This window comes from Theropithecus gelada, chromosome 11 (assembly GCF_003255815.1).
Source record: "Theropithecus gelada isolate Dixy chromosome 11, Tgel_1.0, whole genome shotgun sequence".
NCBI classification, from domain to species: domain Eukaryota; kingdom Metazoa; phylum Chordata; class Mammalia; order Primates; family Cercopithecidae; genus Theropithecus; species Theropithecus gelada.
The window spans coordinates 12,869,417-12,891,427 of NC_037679.1; the positions used below are offsets into that span (position 1 = coordinate 12,869,417).

A 22,011-nucleotide genomic window follows, 5' to 3' on the forward strand; every position below is an offset into this window, starting at 1 on the left:
GTTTTTTTTTTTTTTTTTTTGTATTTTTTAGTAGAGATGGGGTTTCACCGTGTTAGCCAGGATGGTCTCGATCTCCTGACCTCGTGATCCACCCATCTCAGCCTCCCAAAGTGCTGGGATTACAGGCTTGAGCCACCGCGCCCGGCCTTAAACAGTTTTTTAAAATATCCCATCTACCAGTACTAAATGGAATATAATTATGTCATTTAATGAACTAAGGAACTAGAGTATTTAAACCGGTGAAAATTTGAAGGGAGACATGGGAGGTGGTGGTCAATATTTATGCTACTTGGTAGAGGAAACAACTTTCTGGAAGCAGAAAGAAATTTATTTTATGTGGCTCCAGAGGTCTCGGGACCCCCTGCTAAGTTATAGGAGAGTAGAGTTTGGCTCAATACAAGAGATACAAAAATGACAGCTGTCAAATGTTAAAGAGGCTGCCTCCTGAGGGTGACCTCTTACATACCCTCATACATATCTTACATTCCCAATGCTAAGAGTCTATGATTTGTATCTTTTTTTCCAGAGGAGAGATTCCATAACATTCCTGGATCACCAGTTCTAATGTTTCTTAATAGTAAGAACACAGTCCAATCTTATCTTTCCTGCTGCCAAATCTGAAATCCATCCTCTCTTATCTTGCACTGACTTTCATCCATTCTCTTCTTCCAAATCCTCCACTCCTAGCTCTTGCTCAGCTTTTGCTGCACGGTAAGTGGTAACTATGATTATTTCCAAAGCAAAGGAATACAGAATAGCGTGCGGAAAGATGGTAGAGAGCTCGGCAGAAAAGGGTATCCCCAGTAATTGGACTAGCATGAGTGAGGGTAGGAGGGAAAGAGAAAGCATGTGAGGCAGACAGCAGGTCTGCCCGCCTGAGAGAGGGGGCTGGAGCGTGGGGGTCATGGAAAGGAGAGGAAGTGACGGGGTCAGTGGACTCCCCTTACCTGTCGAGCTCCACTTCCTTCGTCAGCACTTTCTCACTGATGGTCTGAATGTCATCCTCCAGCTCCAGGATGCGTGCCACATGGTCTCCCTGTTGCCGGCTCAGGATGTCCCTCTCTTCTGTGATCTCCCCATGGGACCGGGAAATCCCCTGAAATTAAGTTTCCCCCAGAAGAAAAGGGAGGTTGGGATTCATCTCTCAAGTAGTGGAACAAAGGCTTAGGAAGAGCACACCAGGGTCTGACTGCTCCCACCTGGCTATCACGTTGCCTTCCTTGAAAAAGAAACTGCTGGAACATTCCTTTACCTATCAACGTGGCCACCTCCACCTTACCTCAGCATTCCTATGTTCAAAGAACTGAGTCTCATTACAAGTTTGGAACATGTCTCTTGTCACATCAAGTTTAATCCCAACCATTACCCCTTAAACCTATTTTCTTGATGTCAGAACCATCATAAAAGCCCACTAACATCTCTCCTTCACTCTCTTCAGTGGGTTTAGATTTTGCACGCTGGATGAGCAGCCAGACCCTACCCCCTACCTGGCCCAGCTCCCACCTTATACTGTTCCATCAGCTCCGCGTGTTCCTGCCTGGCAGTTGCCAGAGCCCTCTCGAGCTCCTGCACTCGGCTCCTCAGCTCTGTCACCTGTCCCTCCAGCTGCAGCTTCAGCTGCATCAGGTCATTCCGTTCTTGCTGGCTCTCATCGAGCTGGTTCTACAGGCGGCAGAAGGAGAAGGGGAGTGTGCTGGTGGAGTACCCCTTCTAAGGTTCCATCCTTACCACACTCCAGGTGCATTCTGGGGTTGGGAAGTTATATAGCTTTGGGCTATAAAGAGGTGAGGAAGGGGATGCTAGGTGTGCTACCGAATCCTGTCCACCACCCAGTCAGATGCACCAGCTCACGGCACTCTGAATTGCTCATCCCTCTTACCTTTCCCCACCCTAGGCCTGGCCCTTTCCTCACTCAGCAATTGCAGGAATCCCTTGTGTGGCATGTCAATGAACACAAACACAAGGGATGGCTCCCTTAATTTTACCCTATCTGCTCTGGAGTTGGACAGACTTGGGTTCAAATCTTCAATGCAATTTTTACTAGCTATGTGATATTTTTAAAGACAGGGTCTCACTATGTTGCCCAGGCTGGAGTGCAGTGGCTAGCCATAGATGCAACCACAGCATACAGTACCTCAAACTCCTGGCCTCAAGCAATCCTTCCACCACAGTGTCTCCCCAGTAGCTGGGACTATAGGCGCATGCCACTACACCCAGCTGGCTATGTGATTTTGAACAAGTTTCTTAACTTCTCTTAAGTTAAGAAACATGTCCTCATCTGTAACATGATCCCTTAGTCTGAATTGTTGTAGGGCTCAAATGAGAATCATAATGGTGAAAACACAATAGAGAGTAGGAGCTCATCACACATCTTTCACTTACGTGAGATATAAACATCTTCCTAGGTGACAGAGCAAGGCTGTCTCAAAAAAAAAAAAAAAAAAAAAGAAAAACAAACAAACAAACAAACAAAAAAACCCCAAACAGTATCATTTCAACGTGTGGTCAAAATAAAAATTATTGAAGTCTTTTACATTCTCTTTAAAAAATACTAAGTCTTCAAAATCTGGAGTATATTTTACCCTTATAGTACATCTCAGTTTGGATTAATTGCATCTGAAATGCTCAAGAGCCATATATAGTTAAGAGCCTTTAGTATCGGACAGTACAGATCTGGGGCCTTGCCTATCTGCTCTCACTCCCCACTCGTCCTGGAAGCAGGTCTTGTGCTCCCTTTTCTCTGAATGTTCCCTCGAGTAGCCTCCCTCCACCCTTTAGATCTTCCTCTAGGGCATAAGGCAGTATGTAGTGCGTAGAGAAGGAAGGCTGCAAAAGTTCTTATGAAATCCTGAGTTACACTGGCCTGTGGGTGGTCTCCTTTCCTGCCTTACATGTTCATGTATGTCTATGTTAGACTGAGACTTTCCTGAAGGCAGGACCTTGTCTAACTTTCAGTGAGGTCTTTAGTTGAGGCCACAGATGAGGGGAGGGTAAGGTGGGAAGGGCCCTCTTGCAATGCTGTCTCCCACTCCCTTGCCTGAGAATAACTCTGTTGCTCTTTTCTCACCTGTAACACAGTTGCCTTGGGGACAACCAGCAGGATGTCAGAGCCCCCATCAGCCTCCTCCAGGGTCACCAGTTCATCCATGGGCCTTGGCTCTCGGAACTGGAAAGGGGGGCTCTGCCCACACACCCGGCCCTGGCGGTTCACATATCGGAACTGGTAGAGCTGAGCTCCTGGTTTGGGCAGGTAGCTGGCTGTGGGAAGAAGAATGGACCCAGGACCCCAAATGATCCACTGTCCTTGGCTCCAGCCCCTTGCTCAGTATTCCATATACTGTTTCTTCTCTTCTCCACCTCCCACAGGCCATTTCTTTTCCTAGGGTACTCTTCTCTCTCCTTTCTGCCTATCCCTCTCCTTCCTTTCTCTCCCAAACCCACTCCCCCTCTATCATAATCATAATAATGCTAGTCACCATGTAGTGAGCGCCTACCATGTACCAGACACTGTGGTAACAGTTTTTATTTTATTTTATTTTATTTTGAGACAGAGTCTTGCTCTGTTGCAAAGCTGGAGTGCAGTGGCACGATCTTGGCTCTCTGCAACCTGTGCCTCCTGGGTTCAAGAGATTCTCCTGCCTCAGCCTCATGAGTAGCTGGGACTACAGGCATGCACCACCATCCTGGCTAATTTTTTTTGTATTTTCAGGAGAGACAGGATTTTGCCATGTTGGTCAGGCTGGTCTTGACTCCTGACCTCAAGTGATCCACCCACCTTAGCCTCCCAAAGTGCTGGGATCACTACGCCTGGCCTACAGCTTTCATTTTAAATCCTCATAATGTTTCTATAAACCAGGCATCCCCTTTTACTGTTAAGATAACAGACACAGGGAGGTTATGTAATTTGCCCAAGGCCAAACAGCTTTTAAGTGTTAGAGGTGAGATTTGAACCCAGGTCGTTCCCTCTTCTCACCACATAATGCTACCTTTCCATCTTCCTTACTCCCTGGTTTTTCCTTCTTTGGGTAGGACATGGGACTAGACGTCCTCTGATGTTCCTTCTGTTTCTAAGTCACTGATTCTGCAATAATCCCATGATTTTCTATCTGCTGAGCCCTGTTGGATATATTCTCATTATATTTATTTTCATTTATTTTTCCTTGTCCTTTGTGCCTAACTTTTAATGTTTCTGAGCCCACTACCTTCTTTCAAACTTCTACTCCCTTGGCTCCTCTCTCCCAATTTTCCGTCTTCCCTTGTACCTTGGAACTGGACACTGGTGTGAATGGGGGAACCATCAGTTGTACTTTCAGGCACGGAAGACCACACAAATGTGTGGTAATCTCGAACACAGGCAGCTTCTACCTGTGAAAGCCCAAGGTTGGAGAAAGGTATGGTCATGGAAATACCTTCTATGGATGGAAGAAAGGGCAGAGGGGTTGAATGAGGGGCAGGATGGAGCTACAGTGGCAACAATGACAAGAGAAAGGGAAAGTGGAGGGACACTAATGTGTCAGTAAAGAATAAGGTTAAGATGGAGAAAAGATGAGCTTTGATTACACAGGTTGCCTCTGTCATCTGTGACATGTTTCTTTCTTCTTCTCTATCAACCTGAGGTTGAGAATCCAAGAGCCCAATCATTCCCCTTATTCCAACCAACCCACAGCCCATAAACCTAAGCCAAAAGGGGTTCCAGAGATACCTTGAAGATGCCAATCCAGTCACTGGCACTGGGCATGGTGCCTGGGGGAAGGGTGTAGTGACATTCCACCTTGGTGTTGGGGATGTAGGTCCGGGCTACATTCAGAAAGTTGACTCCACCACGGGATGGTGCTCGGCTTAGTGGTGATTCTTCCATCCTGGCCTTGAGATATCTGTCCTCCTATGAAAGAAAGGGTTGATATCCTAAAGTCTCTCCAGTCCACCTCCTTCCCCACACAGCTCCAGCAACACACACTCACAGCCCCTGCCACTACACCTGGAGAGAAGCCATACCTGGTTTCCAGTCCTTGAGGGTTATGAACATTTTTGAGGTATCACTCTTAGTCTCTAGGATGTAGGTCTGGCCTTCCAAGTCAGTCCCCATCCTGTCTCACACTATACCCTCTCTGGCTTATAGACCCTTCTGAGGGTCCAGACTTCTCTAATTTTGCTCCCAAAAGGACACTGAGGGGAGACAGAGCGTGGGACACTGAGACTTGGTCGACAGCCTCCATTTCTCCATCCCATCTCCCACACATCCTGGCTCTTGAATTCAAAATCCAGCTGAGGTGTGGGGCCCTCTCATTGAGAGGTGTCCTTACCTACTCCTAAGCTTGTTGACCCAGCTGTATCCAGGAATGAGTTATGACATCAGAAAGCAGCAACTAATCTCTGAAAGGAATGGTTGAGTTTTCAGAGCTAGAATACGGCTTGGGGTCGGGGGGAACTGACAGCCCAAATCCTTAGGCTCCTGAGCTCTCTTTTCATCTCTCTGAGCTGTCTACCCCCATGAATTCCAGGGAAGCAGAAAGCTTTGACAAAGGGAAGGGGAGGATATAAGGAAAGACAGGTTCTGTCCCTCGACTTATTATTCCAGGAAGTCAAGAATTCTGGAGGCGGCAACTTCAAGGGTGGAGTGAGGCGCTTAGCAGGAACGTGGTGGGGGTGGTGAGATGGAATGTGGGGGCCTGCAGCCAGGAAAGCCCCACCCCGGGGCAGGGAACAGACTAGAAAGTGGGAAGTAAGGGCCCCCAAGAAGTGGAAATGTATATTTAACGTCGAGGAAAGGGGAGATGAGTTAAAAAAGAACCCAACATTCTTCTCTCCAGACTGTGCCTGCAGCAGGACTAGAAACCTACTAGTTTCACTTTAGTATTTCTCTCCTCATTTTCTCTCTGCTCCCCTCAGCCTCGATCCTTCCATCTGTTTGTATTGGTAGCTGGAGACACACTATAGGATGGGGTTGAGAGGAAGGGGTGTTCCAAGTTAGCTGGGGAGAGTTAATTGGAAAATATGAGGGTGGGGTGAGGACAGATAACAATAATAACGATCAAGAGAACTCCTCAGTCCAGGGCTGTGAGATGGCCCTCTTACTCATCACTCCTTTCCAGCCCACTAATCTGCTTCCTGTGTCACTCACAGCCGACATGTCCAACCAGCCATTGCCACTAGTCATACGCACGCCCCCAAACATCACAAACCCACACCAGGCTGAAGTCTAGGGGACAGAAGCTTTAAAAGAAAACAGAAACTCAGTGGATAAAGGTGAGCCAGCAACACAAAAAGGAGCAACTTCTGCCTCCAAAATAGGTAGAACAAAAGGTTTTTTTTTTTTTTTTTTTTTTTTTTTTTATGTTCATCTCTCTGAAAAATTCCTGGTTGAAACTAGTCCATGTTTTCTCCAAATGTAATTCTTCCAGCTTTCTAAGGGTGGGGGTAAGTTGTCCCCAAAGATCTATACCTGGAGAACACTAAAATACACCCCAAAAAGAAAATCCGTAACAGCTGTAAATGTTCTTCATGTCCGAAAGAAAGTTCTGGGCACCTAAGATGTAGGTGTGTAGCCTGATTCAGATGTTCACATGGCGGGCAGAGAGCGGGTGTCCCGCCCCCTCCTCTGTAGGCTCTAGAGTTCCTTGACATTCTACTACTTGGAAGGTCCCCCTTCCTCCAGGGATTCAGCGTCGTAAAGGCCTTTGGATTTGCGTAGGGGAGAGAGGGAAGACGTGTGGGGGACACGTCTTGCCTGGGAGAGAATAAGCAGATTTCAGCTCCCCTAAAGGGATCAGCTTTATAGAGACGTACTGAGAAGAAGGAGAGGACGACGAGGGGGCGCCCCCTCTAATCAAGGTCCCCTTGAAACTAAGAACTCCCCAAACAGCGGGGGTGGCTTCTCCAGTAAGGAAAGTGTTAAAACCCAAACGCTCCTGCATCCCCCTTCGACAGTTCCCTTACGTTATCCTTCCCCAAACTGGAAAGTGGGGAAACTCTGCCCTCCCATAAAATCGCCCCCAATTAGGCCAAGTTTCTTACCCAACAGATGGATCAGCTGTTCCCCTCACCTTTCACCAACAACAAAAACAGCCCTCCGACTTCTCGAGGGGAGGGAGAAGAGTGGGCGCGAGGGCTTCTGGGTTTTGTGGTTCTTCCGCGCCCTTTCGCCGCCGCGCGCTCGGACCTAGGACTACATATCCTAGAAGGCTGCGCGCAAGTAGGGCGGGGAAGAGGGCGTCCGTGGCGGCGGCCTCACGGCGGTGTCCTGGGAGGCGTAGTTCTCCCTCCTATGACAGAGAACGAGGGTTTGGCCATCAAAGGACTTCAGGGCCCATGATCCCTTAGGAGGGGGCCGGCTGCATGAGGGGTGGCTGCTGGTTTGTAACGTGCGCTGTTGGAGGCTGGGGAGGATTTACGGCTCTAACGCCTTCTGTATAACGCTTTAACGGTGGGCAGAGCGGGTTCTGTTGCGTCCCCCTCATGTACTTTTCACACCCCCCTGTGACATAGGCGTTAGCGTTATGCACACTTTATAGATGAAGAAACTCAAGTACGGTTAAGGAGTCAGTGTGAAGTGTCAAAGCTATGAAATGTAGAACTGCACTAGCCTTGGCTGACTCCACGTCATGTGTTCTTGCCACTACACCCCAGCTACCCACCATTTTGGGGATGGGAAACTGATAGCTGGGGTATAGCAGTTTCTTCTTTACTTCAACCTCAGGGACAGACCTTGTAAGAATGTTGTGTTCTGCACAGTTGACCATTTTCTTCCAACTTAAGGATTTCAGTGCTAAGGGGCCTGACAATACGCATCTGGACTGGGCTCCCCTAGAGTGGCTTCTGGGTGTAGGAAGAGGATAAAATTGCCTGAGGTGGTGGTAGGAGCAGTGGAATGAGAAGAATGAAATTGAAAAGGGAGCTTGGCATAATTCAGGACCTGTCGCAATTCACAAGCCACTTATAGGGGCCTGTTTGCCCAAGCCTTTTAAGTGGCTTAAATTAATTAGGATAACAATATATGTTGACGTTCCGGTTTTTATTTAGGAGAGGTGAAAGATTGACACGTCTCCCACACCCCAAGTCACGTTACAGACTTGAGCATCCTACCCCCGTCTCGCCATTCTCCATCCCTCTAGTCGGAGGCATTCAGAATTACCTCTTTCTCTGGCTCTGCATTAAAGGATTACAGTCTTAAGGATTGATTTCCTCTTCCTAGGTGCCTGCTTTAATTCGCTACTGCACTAAGTTATGGAGCTTCTGCCTTTTCCAAGTTTTTTGGTAGTGTTTTGCTTTTATGACTGAATGCGGTGTCTGCCCTGAGTGTCTTTCATCTGAAGATCTCCAGGCACTTAACAATTAGTTACTGAGCTGCACAAACATTAAGGTGATGTGTCTGTGTCATTAGTCAGGATTTATGAGTTAGGGAACCAGTTTCTGGATGAGGAGGTAGCTCAAGGTCTGGAGTGGGTTAAGAGTGAGGTCTGTTCAAGGACCCAAGTCTCAAGTGTTCTTGGCTCTTGTCTTCCACCCAAAATAAGGGTCTGTAAGAAAACAGTCTCGGAGCTAAAAATGGGTGCTTATGATCTGTTCAAACTATGCTAAGAATTTTCCTATTTAATACAACAGGCTTATGTAATATGCCTTGTTTTTATCCCCATTTTACACATGATGAGATTGAGGCACAATTAATGACTTGCCTGGAGTCATCCAGCTAGTAAGTGGCAGAATCAGGATTTAAGCACAAGCAGTCACCATACTCCCAGTCCAGAAACTCTGGCATGTGATACTAACTCCCATTGTTCTAAGGAACAGTGCTGGTTCATTAACAGGAGACACATGTTCACTGAGCATTTATATGCTCAGTGCAAGGCACAAGGTAATGTGAAACAGATTAATTCAACAGATATGTGTGTCAGGTACTATGCTAAGTATTCAGTTAATTTTATTGAAATAATGAATAGAAAATATTCATTATTTTAAAATAATGAATGTAATTCATTATTTAAATTATAGTCATTGCTTTCAAATATTCAAATATTTGAAGAATAGATTAAATTTGGATAGTTTGGCAAGATGGGGACTGGGGAGGGTAAGCTTCTTCTAGGCCAAAGCAAAGATTTGGAGGTGGGAATGGATAATGAGCCTAGAGTCACACAATAGCACATCAATTTCAACCTTTAGTTATTTATTTAGGCAAACTCAGATTATTGGTAATGTCTGCCTGAAATGTTGTATTGAGGATTCTGAGGAAAGAGTGCTGGGTAGCAACGTCTGCCATGTACTCCAGATGGAAAATGGCAGTTGTAGTGGATGGACTAATTGTTTGAAATTATTTCCTCTCTCATTCCTGCCCACTGCCATGTGACTTGCAGTATCTCCTGTAGAAGGAATAGATGTCTCATGTCATTGACTTTGGGCTTTGTCATGTTTCATGATTTGGCTGACGGGATCAGATGTGACTCATTCCATGTTTGAACACATGAGTTTCCACTTTCTTGTTCTTCTCTGCCACTAGAATGGGAATAATCCACAGGAGAGTTGCTCCTTCTGCCTGAGTCCGGGAATGAGAAGACCTGTGGAGCTGAGCTGCCGCTTGCCCACAACCTGCATATACATAAATCAAAAGCCAACATTGGTTGTTTTAAGTTGTTTTAGATTTTGGGGTTGGTAGATTGCAGTAAAGCTGAATAAAAGCTACAGTTGGAAGCCAGGAATGGTGGCTCACTCCTGTAATCCCAGCATATTGGGAGGCCAAGGCGGGTGGATCACTTGAGGTCAGGAGTTCAAAACCAGTCTGGCCAACTGGTGAACCCCCGTCTCTACTAAAAATACAAAAATTAGCCAGGTGTGGTGGCGTGTGGCTATAATCCCAGCTACTTGGGAGGCTGAGGCAGGAGAATCGCTTGAACCCAGGAGGCAGAGGTTGCAGTGAGCCGGGATGGTGCCACTGCACTCCAACCTGGGGAACAGAGTGACACTTTGTCTCAAACAACAAAACAAAACAAAAACCACCACCACCACCAACAACAACAAAAAAGAAGCTACAGTTGGATAATTGGATAATGGAAGATAAAATTGGAAAGACAGACTTAAGCCAGAGTATAGAGAGTTTTGAATGTCAGGTGAGCCAGAGCCTGCTATGTGTTTATCAGAACCTATTTCTTTCTTTTTATTGGACACACAGCTGGACCACATTTTTAAGCTTCTCCTTTAATTAATGTGTTCCATTTTCAAGTCTGGCCCATAAAGCCCTCCAAAAAAGATCCTTCATTTTTTTTTTCCTGTCTAGCTTGATGAAGATGACCTTAGGCACAGCGACCCTGAAGGCCACGTTAAAGATAGTGGAGCCACAGGATGGAAGGAAGCTGGTTCCCTGAATCATCACTTGGCAGAGAGCTGACCACTAATCAGGATCATGTGTTTTAGATTTCACTTGACCAATAAATCAATTTCTATTTTGTTACACTGCTAAAATGTGGGGTTTATTTTTATAGTAGCTACTGTTTTCCTAATCAATACATCATGTGCAGAGGTTTGGGCTTCACTCCCGTCAGGAATGTGAAGTTAGTCACTGAAGATTTTTTGAAAAAGGGGAATAATACTGTGAAGACAGGTGGAAGTTACAGTTGTTGGGATCAAAGAGTATTTCTGAATGAGAGTGGGAGATTTGGGGCCGGTTTTTTTTTTTTTTTTGAGACAGAGTCTTGCTCTGTCGCCCAGGCTGGAGCGCAGTGGCCAGATCTCAGCTCACTGCAAGCTCCACCTCCCGGGTTCACGCCATTCTCCTGCCTCAGCCTCCCGAGTAGCTGGGACTACAGGCGCCCACCACCTCGCCCGGCTAGTTTTTTGTATTTTTGTGTTTTTAGTAGAGATGGGGTTTCAGCATGTTAGCCAGGATGGTCTCGATCTCCTGACCTCGTGATCCACCCGTCTCAGCCTCCCAAAGTGCTGGGATTACAGGCTTGAGCCACCGCGCCCGGCCGGGGCCGGTTTTTTTTTTTTTTTTTTTTTCCCAGAATATAGTCTTAACTCTTGTCTGGGTAAGGGAGATGACTGCCATGATTGTCGAAGGGCTCCATAGAGCTGGGGAAGGAGTTGCTGAAAAATGAATCCATTTCCCTGAAATGTTAAGTCTTTCTCTTTTGTAAAAGTCCTAATTCTGGTATTGCCTCATCTAGCTCGGTGACCACCACATAATAAATGTTTAATGGAAGCTGGCCCTGGACTCTGGGAATGTTTTGAGGAGCTATCACTAGTTGAGTGCCTTCTATGTGAGAGGTGCTCTTTCATTCATTGAATCATCACAATAACTGTGCAAGGTGCTATCCAGATTTTACAGATGAAGAGACTGAGACTTTAAGAGTAATTTACTGCTGGGTGCGGTGGACCATGTCTGTAATCTCAGCATATTGGGAGGCCAATGCCAGCAGATTGCTTGAGCCCAGGAGTTAGAGACCAGCCTGGGCAACATGGAAAAACTCTGTTTCTACTAAAAATACAAAAATTAGCCAGGTGTGGTGGTGCACACCTGTAGTCCCAGCTACTCGGGAGGCTGTGGTGGGAGAATCACCTGAGCCTGGGAAATCAAAGTTGCAGTGAGCCATTGAATGCACCAACTGTACTCTAGCCTGGGCGATGAGAATGTGATCGGTCTTAAAAAAAAAAAAAAAAAAAAAAAAAAGAAAAGCCTCTAAGAACAATCTTATTCTGAAATCTATACCTTTTCCAATATAACAAAATGCTTCCTGAGAAAATAATAATGGCCAGTGTTATTAATAGTACTGAGTGTCTGCCATGTACCAGGCACTCTGCTGGGTGCTTTACAAACACACAGAAGCAGCTCTATCAGACATTGTAGGCTGTTCCGAATGTTTCCAAACTGTGGACTCTATGGGAAGTAGGAAAAACATTGATGTAATTTTAGCGCAAAGTTTGATTCTTTGGGGCTTTTCTTTAAGGTCTCCGGCCCATTTTCTTTTGTCCTCTTAGTTCCTTGGTTGACCTAGGGCTGGGTGGAAGATTGGTTTAGAGTTCTCAACAATACTCAGGTCTGCAGCTCCTTCACTCTGCAGACCTATCGAGCCACTCTACTATCAAAGTAAATAAAATAATCAGCCACTCTACTATCAAAGTAAATAAAATAATCAGATCATATTATTATTATGTAATTTTTATCAGTGAAAAAACCAAAGTTCAGAAAGATTGAATAACTTGACCAAAGCCACATAGCTAGTATGAGATTTATCTATTTATTTTTGAGACAGAGTCTTACTCTGTCATCCAGGCTGGAGTGCAGTGGCATGATTTTGGCTCACTGCAACCTCTGCCTCCAGGGTTCAAGCAATTCTTCTGCCTCAGCCTCCTGAGTAGCTGGGATTACAGATGCCTGCCACCACATCCAGCTAACTTTTGTATTTTTAGTAGTGACGGAGTTTCACTGTGTTGGCCAGGCTGGTCTCAAACTCCTGACTTCAGGTGATCTGCCTGCGTTGGCCTCCCAAAAAGCTGGGATTACAGGCATGAACCACCATGCCCGGCCCCTAGTATGATATTTAAATCAAGAATTCCTGACTCCAGAGTGCTCTCCTGTGCCCTCTGCATCCATCACAGTCCAAATTCGACAGTGTTACAAGTCTGGTTTGTTGCCATTTTGGCCTCATTACCTTGATTCGTGTATTAGAGTAGATATAACAGCTGCAACAGACAACCCCCAGATCTCAGTGTCTTAACATGATAAGAATTTATGTATCACATAAGTCCAATGTGGATATTTGTAGTCAGGTGACTCAAGAATCCAGATCTGTTCATGCTGTGAATCTGCCTTCCGAAATATGTGGCTTCAGGTTGCCCAGGTGTCACCGCCAGCAGATGGGGAAGAGCGAGCATGTGGAGAAGGCACACACTCTAAACTTTCACAGCTTGGAAGTAACACATTACTGCCACTTCTATCTTATTGGTGAGAACCAGTCATATGGCCTCATATAATAGGGGTTGGAGACAGAATCTAGTCATGTGCCCATTGCATGCTTTATCAACATGGGTTGAATCAACATTCTAGAATCATTAGAGTTGTTCTGGGAGAAGAGATACCTCTAACAAGAAGACTTTTGATTCTGATCTGACCACATGCTCATACCTCTATTCGTCTCACATTTATTCCACTGAAATTTATAGAGCACCAACTTTGTGAACCACACATAAGCAAAGATCCGCTGCTGAAGAAAGACTGGAATTCAGCCAACCAAAATGTTGGCGGGGCATCAGGCCACAGGCTGATTGGTCATGAATGTGGCCGATTTCCCTCAAGATAGTGTTATTCATATGGTTACAGGGTTTCTTTATTTTTATTATTCTATTGATAAAATGTTTGAAAATTTTTACCCTGTCACAAAATAAATAGCTGTGTGTTGTAGTCACAATTTAAGTAGCTGATTTCATGTACTTTGCAATTCTATCAGCTTTCTGACAGTTTCAAAATAGTTCTCTCTGGGAAACTGTGTGGCTTGGCCTATTCCCTATGCTTCTCTGGCCTCCCCAGTGCTATGGGAATCGGGGGAAGTGGGGAGGTTAACCGTGGAGCCTGAGAACGCAACAAGGAGGCAGCTCAGTTATCTTGCTAAGACCTGTCTCTCATCTGCCAGAGAGAATGCAGCAATAAACACAGAGATATTTAGGAAGTAGCATGCAGGTTGTGGGCAATGAAGGAAACAGGACATTTTGACTTTTGAAGTAATGATTTTGATGTCTGTAGACATGTGATGCTAAAAAAGTTAAACTTTTAGCTTAAAAAAAATCACTTAAGGGGGTCAGGTGTGGTGGCTCATGCCTGTAACCCCAGGACTTTGGGAGGCTGAAGCAGGAGGAGTGCTTGAGCTCAGGAGTTCAAGACCAGCCTGGACAACATGGCAAAACCTCGTCTCTACGAAAAATAGAAAAATTAGCTGAGCATGGTGGCGTATGCCTATGGTCCCAGCTACTTGGGGGCTGAGGTGGGAGGATGACTTGAGTCCGGGAGGTCGAGGCTGCAGTGATCTGTGTTTGCATCACTGTACTCCAGCCTGGGTAACAAAGTGAGACCCTGTCTCAAAAAAGAAAAAAAAGTCCCTAAGTCATTTAATACATGCAACAGGCTCCCATGTCTCATTCTAACTTGAAGGAAGGGTCATGGCTGATCCCGGAGTACTGGCTTGGGCATCTGAGTGGATGTAGTCCTTCCCTGAGAGGGGGTGTTGGCAGAAGGAGTAGGTTTGTTTGTTTGTTTATTTATTTATTTATGAGATAAAATCTCACTCTGTCACAAGCCTGGAGTGCAGTGATCTCAGCTCACTGTAACCTCACTGTAACAATCGCTCAGGTTCAAGCGATTCTCCTGCCTCCGTCTCCCTCAGTAGCTGGTATTACAAGTGTTCGCCACCACGCCCAGCTAGTTTTTTTTGTTGTTGTTGTTATTTTTAGTAGAGACAGGGTTTCACCATGTTGACCAGTCTGGTTTCAAACTTCTGACCTCAAATGATCCACCTGCCTCAGCCTCCCAAAGTGCTGGCATTACAGGTGTAAGCCACTGCACCCCGCCAGGAGCAAGTTTGGGGTGGGCGTGGGTAAGGTTGGCATGGGGGAGGTTGTTCTCCTTCTGGACAAAGAGGATTTGAGGTACATCTGAGTCTGCAGAAAGCCATTCCTTATATTGTGGAGCTCAACCTTCCTGGCCATCTTTGTGTAGTTCCAAACTTGCTCTTAAGGGATAAGATGGAAGATAGTTTAGAAACCTAAGTGCTGGGAAAAACGGTCCAGCTAATCATATAGACTGTGTGTGTGCGTGTGTGTGTGTGTGTGTGTGTGTATGTATGTATTAGTACCACGTACCAAGAGGAGAAGGTTCGGGATTGCAAAGGCAATAGATATTCATCTGCATTGTACATAACATTTGTATATTAATTAGCTGACATAAAAATGCATGGAGACCTCCCAAGTCTCAGCCCCTCTCCTAATAGAGGAATCATTCTTATCATTGTTTCTGATTGTACCTCCAGAATCTCTAGTTTTCCTGTTGGTGAGGTTGGGCTAGTTATTCTTGAAAATAACTGGTTGTCCTCTCTCTTGTTTGTGGTGACTTCCTTTGTGCCTGGGTCAGAGTTGTAGGGGTGGGAGCAGCTGTTGAGGGGCCAGAGATTGACTTAGTCTGGTCTCAGGGGATGTCCTCATCTGAATCTATCTGAGTCCCTCTTTCTGTCTCTCTCCACGCACAGATTGTGTGGCATTTTGGAAGGTGGAGTGCCTGGGCACCTAGCCCACCACTTCCCGCCCCAATCTGGCCCTGGGCACAAGCCACATGGTGCTGGCCATCAGGCTGGCCTCTTGCCCATCTATTACAGCTTCAGCTGCCAGGCTGGCACAGGTGCCACAAGAACTAGGCCCTGCCCTTCCCCAGTGCTGTGCCTGCAGCCTAAGCAGGAGAGTCAGATGGGAAGAGCACACTCTGGAGTGGGAGGCCAAATCCAACATCCCTTGATGGTGGAAGGGAGGTGTCTGTGCCTTAAGGAGTACTGCTGAGGTACTATAGTCGTGGAAGAAGACCAGCAGCTTAACATGTGTATGGGCAGGGGACCGTGTTGGGAGGAGACAGGAGCGGTTGCTGTGGTGTGAAGGAAGACTCCCCACTAGGTCCTAGGAGATGTTTCCTCTCCTCCTTCCATGTCTATGACTATACAAAGCTTGAGAGACTTGTGTATGCTTCATACTTGTGGGCTTATTCCCAGGTGGGAGTGTGGACAGGGATTCCAGTACTGTGGGGACGGACCTGTAGCTATGCCCAGGTAGCACTGAGGTGGGTCTGGAGTGAATACTGTATCTCAGGACAGATGACTCTGTCCCACGTGACAGTGTCATCCGTGAGACTGCCGATGGGGCACAATATAGACGTACATGCACTGGCTAAGGCATGGGACTTTTCACCCCTTGATATGGGACATATGAATCTGCTATATGGGGCACCATATACTTGGGCCCACCCTGGTTGTAGAAGACATGAACCCTCATTTCTGATGACAGTGGCCAGCTCTGGGAGTAGACTGGATCTATGTATGGGCAGTGAGGGATGGGGTGAATGCTGTCAATGCTGTCTTTGTGAATGATGTGTCCGTGGGGAGTGCTGGTCATGCCTTGCCTTTACACCCATGTGAATGGCATGTTCAAATATGTGAATACCGTGGAGAGATGTTGGGTGGTGAGGGGGTGGGAAGCCTGAAAAAGATGGAGAATTTATGAGCTGCTTTTGTCGGGAGACAGTCGTAATGAAGAAAATTCAATTTTCTGCAGCTCGGAGAGTCAATATGTTAAATCTCGGAGAAGCTGTGGAGTGACAGCAGAATGGCAAAGTCAATGGGACGTGTGTGGGAGGGAAGCTGTCTATCTGTGTCTGCAGTGAGGCCGCCTCCTCTCTGTACCCTTGAACTGCGGCTGAGGGACAGGATGGCACCAGATACCTAAGTTCTTGGAACTTCCCCTCTCTCCCTTCCTCTTCCACCTAACAGACCATTTTCCCTTGGCTGTTTCTTGTAGGAAGAAAGGCTGTCCTTTGTTAGGTCCAATTCTACCCTAGCAATGGCCTCATCAGGAAGTCCTTCTTGTAGTCTAACCAGCACACCCTCTTGTTGCAGTTACTAATTCCATAGTGGCTGTTTACAGCCTAAAGTAATTTGTAGGGGAATTCTAACTTTTCACGCCCACTCTCCCCTCAGCTACTCCATGACTGGCCTCCTGTTTCCCAGCATTTCAACTTTTCCCCACTCAGTCTTCACATCCTCCCTTCCAGCCTCCTGTTCCCAGAGGCAGGAGTGTAGGGGGAGGTGGGAGGAGGGAAGTGGGGATTCCTCTGTAAGCCACAGTGTCACCAGGAGCCGTGATTAGCCGAGCTGCTAGCTGTGTAATTGGCGTGTGCCCGCGTCCCGGGGGTCTGGTATGTTAACAGCGGGTCCCTGTGGTGAGTAACGAGATGGTGCCTATGGCTGGTTGCACACGCTAATTAATTAGTGCTCCTCTGGTGTTGAGGAATGAGGAGGAGCTGGGAAAGTGTGGTGAGGGTGTCTCAAAGCCTGAGAGGCCAGCTCTGCAGAGCCCAGAGGTCACCTGAAGTCCTGTTGGAATGGCAGCATTCAAGCTGCAGTCTAGGATTAGGGGTGAGAGTGAAGGTCAGAGATCTAGGGGCTCTGGCCGAAGACAGGGTGTGTGTGGGGTACAGCCTCTGGCTTATGGGTGTCCTGTGTCCTGGGCTGGGCTGGTTGGAGGGGAGGACACCCCCGACTCCCATGCAGCTTTGGGAGGTCTCCAGGCCCAGGGCCTGTCTCACAGCATCCTTTCCCCAGGTGGCCCATAGAGGAAGGGAGTGGAAGGGGAAGGAGGCATGTCAGATGTCTCCAGCCTCATTTCCGTCCCCTCTGCCTGCCCTCTCCTCACTAAGGCCAGCTTCTCAGTCAGCCATTGCATACTCATCACATGCTCACTGCCTGGACAGAGCTCCAAAGGGCTTTGGGGCCCCTCTCACCTTAATAATCACTGCTTTCCCCTTGCTGTCCATGCAGGCACCCAGGCTCCTTAGCCGCTGAGTTAACTTTGGGGTCCAGAAGCCTATTCTGAAACCGGGGGTCTGGAACCCAGATATTTGGGGAAAATACCGTGGAAAGCCTGAAGAAGTGGCGGTAGGGAAGAAGGTTGGGAGAGAACCCCACAGCCTCCCAGTACAGTACGGTCACTTACAGCAGCAAGAAGGCTGAAGGTGAGAGGGGAAGGAAGAACTCCCAGTGAGCAAACAGGCTCTACCTTGTGTTTTCTGAGGCAGAAAACCTAGGCCTGATGTCGAGAGGGGTCAGGATGAAAAGGGACCCCATGCAGGAGATCCCCTCCGTCTGAGTTTTGGGATTCAGCGAGGTGCGGCGGGGGAAGGGGAGACAAAATAGAGAAAACAGGCAGCAAATGAGATGAGACTGCGGCGGGGAATCTTTGGCTTCCATGTGGAGGCGCGAGTCCCGTTCCCGCACACGGTGATTGCTAAATTACCCGCCATCTGCTCCGCTCTCAGACATAAATTACCTGCGAGGAGGAAAGACGCAGAGGCGGCGCTCTTTCCTTCCTCTCCCCCAGACCCGCGCAAGGCGCTGAGGGGGTCCTCCCTCCGGCGAAGAGGGAGGGACGGCCTGACAGGAACAGTGTGCACTTGCCTCTGTCCTCCCCTGAGGGACAGTGGCCTAGGGTGACCGAGAAACCTGGCACTCCCAAGGTCCCCGGGCTGCCGGGGAGGACCCTTAGGCTTTGGGGCTGGGCCGAGCCGCGGGCCGGGCGGAGCCTCCCCGGCAGCTCAGGGGAGGCGGGGCTCTTCGTGGTGGGCGGGGCTTTCCCCAGGTGGGACCCATCGCCTGGGCAGGTTTCCCCCGCCACCCTCTTCCTTCTCCCCCACTTCCTGGCTCCCACCACTCTGCTTGTGGGGAGGTGTCTCCAGCTCTGGTTCATTCTGTCTGGGATCTTTCAGTATCCCAGAAAGAAGAGAGGAGGGCAGGCAGAGGGCAGGAGGAGAGAGAAAAGGGGCACACCTCCTTCCTTTCATTCTGCTCTGAACTTTGTCCCTCCCCCGCTAGATTCTGAAGGGTGGGCGAGGTGTGAAAGCGGATGTAGGCGAGATGACCTGAAATGGGGCAAAGTGTAGGGTGCGGCCGATTGGAGCGAGGGAGGGAATGGGAAAGCTATGCCCACTGCCAGGCAGGGTTGTCTGGGGAGACGAGCAGGCAGCCTGCGTAGGGTGGAAAGTGGTCAGGCTGGGGAAGTGAGCAGAGTGGGAGGTGGGCAGGAAGAGAGGGTCGAAGGGATGGAGGCGGAGCAGGATGGGGAGGTGGGAGAACCAGGATGGAGACTCAGAAACCGGCAGGTACTGAGTCGTCTGGGTGATGAGCTAGAGGAGGATCAGAGTCGGAGAGAGGGGAAACAGCAAGACGTTGAGCAGCAGTTGAGGCCCTGGAAGGAATGCAGGAAGCAAAGGCTGTGGCAGGGAAGGCAAGGGTGTTGGTGGGACCCTGCAGCGTCCCAGGAAGGTGAGGGTGAGAGCCCCAAGCCACTTCTTGCTCTGAGGCCGAGGCCTGACTCCGGAGGGGAGCCGAGGAGGCCACCTGTGCAGCAGGGATGGGCGCCAGCCCTCCTCCCCCAACCCCAGGCACCTGCAGGGGTGTGCCCATGAGGGTGGGAGACCGGCTAAGCCGAGTCCCAGCTCTGAGCGCAGGAACTAGTGGGGTTTCTTCGGAGCGATTGTTTAGTATTCATGGGGCGACGCAATCTCTCCCACATCTGCTTAGCACAGCAAGTCCTGTCATATAACTGTCTCCCGCACTGTCTGTCCATAAAGAATGTCTCGGAATTGGTGTAATTCAGAGAAATTAATGACGACTTTCCGCGGGACGGCTCCCTGGGGGATGATTAACACTTCATCGTCCATCTGATGCGCGGGGCCCAGCGCTCCATCGCGAACATTTGGGCCGTGGCCAGCCGCATTAAAGGTTATTACGGAAAACGCGACCTGCAAACGGGCGAGAGGCATGATGGACCAGGAGGGGCGGGGGGCGAGGGCGGGGGCGGGGGCGGGGGAGTCAGATCCGAGCTGCCCAAGTCCGAGATTAAGTTTCCCGAAGTGTGCGCACCTGTGGGGTCCAAGGCTGAAGGAGACTGGGTTTCTGCTTCAGTGATGGCAGGATAGGGAGGGTGTTGGGGAGCCGCTCTCCCCTGACCTCCACCTCAGGGGCTAGGGAAGGGAATGGGGACCCTTTTCATGGCTGGGCACATTGCTGTTGGAGGTTCTCCCTGCCTTTATTATAATCCTCACAGCATTACTGGGTGAGTTTTATTCACCTCACCTTACAGGTGATGAAACTGAGGCTCAGAGAGGTTTTGTAATGTTCCCACAGTAACACAGCTTGTTGAGACAGGGCAGGATTTGAACTCAGGTCCTTGTCTCATGAGCTCTTGCTCTTTCCACTACACTAGAAGGTCTCATGCTTTTATGTGTCTACCTCAGCTTCCTGCACATCGGTGGCAGGTATTTAAAAACATTTGTAGCATGAACGAATGAGTTATCTTTGCAGGCTCCATTTCCATGATCTGGACCAGAGGTCCAGAGATCTGGAGGCAGGGAAGAGGATATGGTAAAGAAGTTCCAGTTTGGGCTAAGAAACTCAAAATAGGTTTCCTGTGGGTTTACATGCATTCTGCTGGACATTCTAAATCTCTAGAATCTAGAAGCCTGGGCTTTTGATCCTTAGTCAGCAGAAAGGAATAGAGGAGGATGCACGCATGAGTGTGAACAAGTGTTTGATGAGTATGTGTAAGTTTGCATGTGATGTGTGTCTGCATATGTGGGTGAGTTTATGAATGTGTGTATGTTGCATGTATGTGAGAGTGTATGGGATGTGGGTGTGTGTGCATATATCTGTATTTTGAGGCTATGTGTGTGCATGTATGATGCATGTATGAGCATGCACCTGTGTATCTGCATGTGTGCAGGCGAATGTGTGCATATGTGTATATGTGCATGTGGTGTGCCTTGGGGAGCTGGAAGACTCAAGTGAAGATGTCTTTGATTTATGCAAATCTCTAGCAGGTTCCAGGATGTGGTATGTGGTGATGCTGAGGTGGGAGGCCAGCAGAAGGCCGTTTCTATTTGGCTGGGGAGCCTGAGCAGTGGGTGCTTTTGCCCTTCCAGGCACAGGGAGATAGCATCAGGGCTGGGGTCTGAGATGGAGACTAGGATCTGAGGCCTTCACTCAGGGTTTGGATTGGAAGTGCTCAGAGGCTCTGGTCTCACCTGGGAGGGTGATGAAGAGGTGGGGCCAGGATGGGAGGGTGCCTAGACTAGAGAATTCAGGCCTACTCGCTTCTCTCCCCTGCCACCCACTCCACAGGTTTTGGCCATTAGCTTCTAACCAGCCTGCAATTCCTAACTCTAGATTCACCCCACTCCACTTCAGGGTGGTAGAATTACCAGAAGTCTTTTTTTTTTTTTTTTTTTTTTTTTAAAGACAGAGTCTTGCTCTGTTGCCCAGGCTGGAGTGCAGCAGTGCTATCTCTGCTCACTGCAAGCTCCGCCCCCCGGGTTCAAGCAATTCTTCTGCCTCAGCCTCCCAAATAGCTGGGACTACAGGCGCCTGCCACCATGCCCGGCTAATTTTTTGTATTTTTAGTAGAGGTGGGGTTTCACTGTGTTAGCCAGGATGTTCCTGATCTCCTGACTTCATGATCCACCTGCCTTGGCCTCCCAAAGTGCTGGGATTACAGGCGTGAGCCACCGTGGCTGACCCCCAGAAGTCTTTATGTGCAACCTTCTAACTAGGAGGACTATAACCACAGTCAAAACTTCTCTCTGTCTCATTGGCACTATTCAGAGGTCCAAAACAGTTTCCTGGTCTCTTGGAGGCCACTGGTATGTATTCTTTCTTTCTTTCTCTCTTTCTGTCTCTCTCTCTCTCTCTCTTTTTGACACAGAGTCTTGCTCTGTTGCCCAGGCTGGAGTGCAGTGGCACCATCTTGGCTTACTGCAACCTCCACCTCCCGGGTTCAAGCGATTCTCCTGCCTCAGCCTCCTGAGTAGCTAGGATTACAGGCACATGCCACTATGCCTGGCTAATTTTTGTATTTCTAGTAGAGATGGGGTTTCACCATGTTGGTCAGGCTAGTCGGTCTCAAACTCCTGACCTCATAATCCACCTGCCTCGGCATCCCAAAGTGCTGGGATTACAGGTGTGAGCCACCGTGCCTGGCCAGCCACTAGTATATATTCTTACTGCATTTCACACAAGCTGAGGTTTTCAGGCCACTTGTGCTAGGAAGTTCTTCCTTGAGTCTAACTTCAGATCCTCTTGTCATGTTTGATGCCCAATAGGCCAGGGTAATTTCATGAAAATAGGGTGTTGCACCTCCATTCCCCCACCACAGCAATGGAGTAATTTCTTCTGGATGGAGGAGTGTGTCTGGAGTATAGGGACACCGAGAGAAGGAGGACTAAAG

The 22,011-nt window shown here is 48.3% G+C and overlaps 1 protein-coding gene across 5 annotated transcripts in view; it reads right to left on the minus strand.

Moving 5' to 3' along the window:
* The window catches only part of CALCOCO1 (calcium binding and coiled-coil domain 1), a 17,253-nt gene extending 9,897 nt beyond the window's left edge, over positions 1 to 7,356 (minus strand). For 2 of the 5 annotated variants that reach the window (XM_025400973.1, XM_025400971.1), the window contains exons 1-6: positions 7,015 to 7,356; positions 4,703 to 4,882; positions 4,263 to 4,365; positions 3,068 to 3,258; positions 1,504 to 1,662; positions 948 to 1,096 (exon numbers count right to left, since the gene is read on the minus strand). In XM_025400973.1, the coding sequence (XP_025256758.1) occupies positions 948 to 1,096; positions 1,504 to 1,662; positions 3,068 to 3,258; positions 4,263 to 4,365; positions 4,703 to 4,858 (758 nt within the window). In that variant the 5' untranslated portion in view covers positions 4,859 to 4,882; positions 7,015 to 7,356. Of the gene's footprint in view, positions 1 to 947; positions 1,097 to 1,503; positions 1,663 to 3,067; positions 3,259 to 4,262; positions 4,366 to 4,702; positions 4,883 to 5,303; positions 5,374 to 5,796; positions 5,932 to 7,014 lie in introns of all 5 variants that reach the window. The other 3 variants (XM_025400970.1, XM_025400974.1, XM_025400975.1) reach the window with 3 other exon arrangements.
* Positions 7,357 to 22,011: the final 14,655 nt, after the last annotated feature.